The sequence below is a fragment of the Fukomys damarensis genome, unplaced genomic scaffold (assembly GCF_012274545.1).
Source record: "Fukomys damarensis isolate Sample0158 unplaced genomic scaffold, DMR_v1.0_HiC HiC_scaffold_20, whole genome shotgun sequence".
NCBI classification, from domain to species: Eukaryota; Metazoa; Chordata; class Mammalia; order Rodentia; family Bathyergidae; genus Fukomys; species Fukomys damarensis.
This window is the reverse complement of record NW_022900932.1, coordinates 598,701-603,961: the sequence shown is the minus strand read 5'-3', so window position 1 is coordinate 603,961 and position 5,261 is coordinate 598,701. Positions and strand designations below refer to the sequence as shown.

The following is a 5,261-nucleotide window of genomic DNA, read 5'->3' as shown; positions in this document are numbered from 1 at the left end:
CCGTTCCTCACCGGCTGCTCCTGTTTTCCTAGGATCTCTCTCAACACCCTGACCCTCAACGTCAAGAGCGAGAAGGTCTACACCCGCCACGGGGTGCCCATCTCGGTCACGGGCATCGCCCAGGTGAGGCCCAGGACCCTCCCGCCCTCCCCGGTGTCCTGCGCCCACCTGGGCTGGTGGCTCCTCCTTCCTCTCTCTGAGAGAAGCTGCTCTTCGAGGGCCCCGGTCGTTCCTGGGCTTCCTGAGACCTCACCGGGTGCTCCCGGCCTCTACCCCGCCTGCAGGTAAAGATTCAGGGGCAGAACAAGGAGATGTTGGCAGCTGCCTGCCAGATGTTCCTGGGGAAGACAGAGGCGGAGATCGCCCACATTGCCCTGGAGACGCTGGAGGGCCACCAGAGGGCCATCATGGCGCACATGACCGTGGAGGTGGGTCCTGGGGAAGGATCGGGATGGGCTGCCCGCAGGGTGTAGCCCGTAAGTAAGAGTCAGTGGAGCTGAGAGCTGAGAGCCTTCTCCCCGCTTCCCTGGTGTCCCAGGAGATCTACAAGGACAGGCAGAAGTTCTCAGAGCAGGTCTTCAAAGTGGCCTCCTCCGACCTGGTCAACATGGGCATCAGCGTGGTGAGCTACACTCTGAAGGACATTCACGATGACCAGGTGAGGCCAGGCCACTGGCCTGTCCCTGCTGCAGGCTCCCACCTCTTCAACCTGCAGGACTCTGCCTTCTGCTCCTTCCCCGCAGGACTACTTGCACTCTTTGGGGAAAGCTCGAACAGCGCAAGTCCAGAAAGATGCTCGCATTGGGGAAGCTGAGGCCAAGAGAGATGCTGGGATACGGGTGAGACAGATGGGCTCACTTGGTGATCACAGGTGCACTGGCCTATGGGGAGGGGACGGAAAGGCACAGCTGGGCTGGGCTGGTCGAGCTGAGTGGGCTGGGAAATAGAGGAGCCCGGAAGGGGTGAAGGCAAGGGGAGCAGGCTCAGCGGCCCCCTGTTGGCTTCCTCTCTGTCCTGACTTCCTGCCCAAACTCTGCTCGGATAGGAGGCCAAGGCCAAGCAGGAAAAGGTCTCTGCTCAGTACCTGAGTGAGATTGAAATGGCCAAAGCACAGAGGGACTACGAGCTGAAGAAGGCTGCGTATGACATCGAGGTCAACACCCGCCGTGCACAGGCCGACCTGGCCTATCAGCTTCAGGTAAGGGCCGCACGCTGGGCAGGTGGCCATGCCGCCAAGTGCCCCTTCCTGTGTCTCTCAGGCCACCTCTGTTTCTCCTAGTCTGTGAGCATATTCCGGTTCTCTGTTTCTTTTTGTTGTTCTGCACTTCTGACTTGTCCCTCCTGTTTAAAAAAACTAAAAAAATATAGCCAGGCATGATGAGCATATCTATAATCCCAGCAGCCTGGGAGGCTGAGGCAAGACGAGGATTATGAGTTCAAGGCCAGCCTGAGCTACACAGTGAGTTCCTGTCTCAAAACCCAAATATCAACAAAGCCCAGGGCCGGGGATTTAGCTCAGCGGTTCAGTGGCCTGCCTTGCAAGCACAAGGACCCAAGTTCAATCCCCAGAACCAAAAAAAAAAAAAAGCAAAGCCCAGCCACCCCAATGTGCTGTGTGCTATCCAGAGCCCATCAGCACAAGAGATAGTGATCTGCCTTATGGAAGAAGTACGTGCAGCAGATGAGCTCTGATCAGCCATGGATTGAAACTGTCAGCCAGATTACATGAGGTTTCTTTAAACAGAAATACATGATGCAAGGTCATATATTGACTGGTTGATAAATATGTATGACCAGAGGTTCACAGGAACCTGACCATGTATTTCCTTCTGGAACACAGTAAGTATTAGCCAGGTGTGGTGGTGCATGCCTCTAATCCCAGAACACTGGGAGGCTGAGGCGGGAGGATTGCAAATCCAGCCTGAGTAATTTAGAGATTTAGGGAGGCTGTCTCAAAATGGAAAAAAAAAATAGGTGGGGATGTTAGAAGGCCCTGAGTTCAATCCCCAGGACTGGGGAGGGTAAGCGCCCTGAGGTTCTAGTTCAGACCAAATTGAATCAGGATGTATAATTAACAAAATCCTGAGGCCACTTGCATGTACGTTACAGCATTACCAGAATGAAAACCGCTACCTTTTGGGGAAACTGGATAAAGTTCTTCTTTCTTTCTTTTTTTTTTTTTTGGTTTTTTGAGACAGGGTCTCACTATGTAGTTGAGAATGACCTGGAACTCACTTTGTAGCCCAGGCTGGTCTGGAACTCACAGCAATCCTCCTGCCTCAGCCTCCCGAGTGCTGGGATTACAGGTGTGCACCACCAACCCGGCTTGGATGAAGTTATTGTGTAGTCAGCTTTCTGTCACTAGAACACAATAACTTGAGGATTAGAGATGTAAACAGGCATATTGAGGCTCTCGGTCTTGGGGGTGCAGTCCATGGTTCCAGTGCACGGTGGAGCAGCTGAGCTAATGACCAGGGAGGGAGGACAGCAAGGAAGGCCAAGTGCCTCCGCCCTCTTCAGGCCAAGACTGACGACACAGCGCCCTCTCATTGGGCCCTGTCTCTTAATAGTTCCATCACTCCCAGGAACACTGATTGGGGACCAAGCCATTAAAAACATGGTCCTTTTGGTTCTCTAGTCCAAACCTGAGTGGTTCTTAGCCTCCTTACCATAGCTTGCCTTCTCTGCAAGTCGAGGGATTGGACTGGGTAGGCTCTGTTCAGCTTTTTGTTTGTTTGTTTGTTTTTGGTACCAGGGATCAAACTCAGGTCCTTGTGAGGCAGGTGCCAGAACCACTGAGCTAAATCCCCGGCTCAGCTTTTTTTTTGAGTTGGAGCCTTGCTCTGTAATTCAGGCTGCCCTCAAACTCACCACAATCCTCATACCTCAGCCTCCCAAAGTGCTGGGATCACAGGCGTGCGCCACCACAGCTGTTTCTTCTCTTTTGCCAGTGTATTTTCCACAAGGCAACTAGACTGATCGCCATAAAAGTGCAGATAGGCCAAGTCACCTCCCCACTGAATGTTCTCTAATGGCCTTTCCATTGTGCTTGGAATTCTCCTGTGGCCTCAGGCCCGAGTCCTCCCTCCTACCCCAGCCTTCCACGTAACTGGCAATACAGTCATGCACCAGCGTGCCTGGCTTTACTGGCTGTTTCCTATGTTACAGCGCAAGCTCTCTCTGAGAGCGAGAATCTTTTGTGTATCATTCATACTTAACCCTCACCTCCAAAACAAGCTCTGGCACAGAGTAGGCACAAAACAGATGTTTGATAATGAATCCTTATTTTGTGAGCACTGGAACGGTGCCTGGTACGTAATAGGACACTGCTAAAAGCTGGAGAGAGCCAGGCGTGGTAGCACACACCCCTGTAATCCTGGAACATTCAAAGCCAGCTGGCCTCCATAGTGAGTGCGGGGCCAGCCTTTCTCAACTATACCAGATCCACTGTGCTCTGCCTGCTGTCCAGAAGAAAGCTTAAGCCCAGGGTGGTGCCACATGCCTGTAATCCCAGCTGCTTGAGAGGCTGAGAGAGGAAGATCACAAGTTCAAGGCCAGCCTAGGCTATTTAGTGAGACCCCATCTCAAAATTTTAAAATACAGGGGACTCTTGACTTACAAACTTGATTCTTGAGGGCTGGTTGTAAGTCAAGATACCTGAGATCTGAATGTTTACCTGGGTGTGTGCTATAGATAATAAGAGGCCGATGAATCTTCCATTATCCTAATTAATCCAAGTTGTTTGTATGTCAGGCTGGTCGTAACTTGAGGGTCCACTGAATTTTTTTTCTAGAGGGAGAGGAAGGGTTCAGGATGTAGCTCAATGGTCAAGCACTTGCCCAGCATGCACCCCGGGTTTAGTTCCTGGCACCAAAAAAAAAAAGGGGGGGGTAAGGGAGTCATAAAGTTTACATTCAACAAAACATGAAAAAAAAAAGTGCAAAGAAATTCACAAGATGGCAGAAATAAACAAAACTCACACTGGAAAATAAATCCTAAAAAATATCCCAGGATATAGGTTTTTATTTATTTATTTATTTGTTTATCATTTATTTTTGGTACTGGAGATCGAAGTTGGGACCTTGTGCTTGCAAGGCAGGCAGTGGAACCACTGAGCTAAATCCCCAGCCCAGAATACGTTTCAAAATGGAAAAATTAGGGCCGGGGATTTAGCTCAGTGGTACCACACCTGCCTTGCAAGTACAAGGTCCAGAGTTCAATCCCCAGTACTGAAGAAAAAACAAAACTAGAGGGTTTAAGGATGCAGCTGAGGTAGAGGATTTGCCTCGCATGTGCAAGGCTCTGGGTTTGATCCCCAGCACTGAGAAAAATCAAATCCAAAAAATTCCAGGGAAGACCAGATCTCAAATGAAACAAAAGGGTTAGGCAGCCAAATTCTTCACACTTTTGAAACCGAGCAACACACCTGCCAATCCTCCAAGGAAATCGGTTCTGATGCAGCTGGGCTCAGCTGCGCTCCTTCAGGGAGAAAGATTAAACGCAGAGATGGGAGATTAGAAAAAAATGACTGTTTCCTGCTCTTTGTGGGAGCCACCTCAGCAGGCAGGAAGGAGGGGAGGAGCAGATGTCTGCACCTCCAGAGGCCCTACACAGAGAGGCGATCCTGCCGCCCGCCGGTGTGGGACAGATTTGGAAGTTTGAAGACAGTGCAGGTGGCCACACCTGGAGCGCACAGGCAAAGGCACCATCCCTTGGAGCTGACGTGCTGCTGAGCTGGACGGGTGGGTCATTGGAGGTGTGTTCCTTGACTGTCACTGCTTCTCCACTGTCCTGGCGGGAGCTTTCTCATCCCTGAACACCTCTGGGGAATAAAAGTGAAACTTTAGTCGGTGGCCTGCAATTCCAGCACTTTGGGAGGCTGAGACAGGAGGAGCCCAGCCTGAACAATGTAGTAACTCAGCAAGACTATCTCTCAAAACAAGAAATAAAAAGGGCTGGGGATGTGGCTCTGTGCGCAGATCCCGGGTTCACTCCCCAGTACCGCAAATAAATGAATGAAACGTGTCCCGAGGAACCCCGTAGAGCGCAGTCTTGCAGATGTTCAGTGTCCTGGAAGCTAGCTGCTCGCCGAGGTTGCCTCCGACCCTGTGGGTGGGGGGAAGATGTGGAGGAAGCCTCGCTGCTCACTGTACACTCTTTTCTTGAATTTGCACTGTATGCAAAAGATAAAAATGAAAAGCTTTCCGCGCGGCCCGCCACCCTCCCTGAGCAGCGTGCTCAGTTCTCAGGGCCGGGGGCCC

At 51.4% G+C, this 5,261-nt stretch overlaps 1 protein-coding gene across 1 annotated transcript in view; it reads left to right on the top strand.

Moving 5' to 3' along the window:
• Window positions 1-3: 3 nt before the first annotated feature.
• Flot1 (flotillin 1) overlaps window positions 4-5,261 on the top strand; it is a gene marked incomplete at its 5' end in the record, with an annotated part of 7,137 nt that continues 1,879 nt past the window's right edge. Inside the window, 6 exons of the mRNA XM_010643469.1 lie at window positions 4-123; window positions 285-428; window positions 539-658; window positions 744-839; window positions 1,046-1,278; window positions 2,675-2,708. Coding sequence (XP_010641771.1) covers window positions 4-123; window positions 285-428; window positions 539-658; window positions 744-839; window positions 1,046-1,278; window positions 2,675-2,708 — 747 coding nt within the window. The remainder of the gene's footprint in view (window positions 124-284; window positions 429-538; window positions 659-743; window positions 840-1,045; window positions 1,279-2,674; window positions 2,709-5,261) is intronic.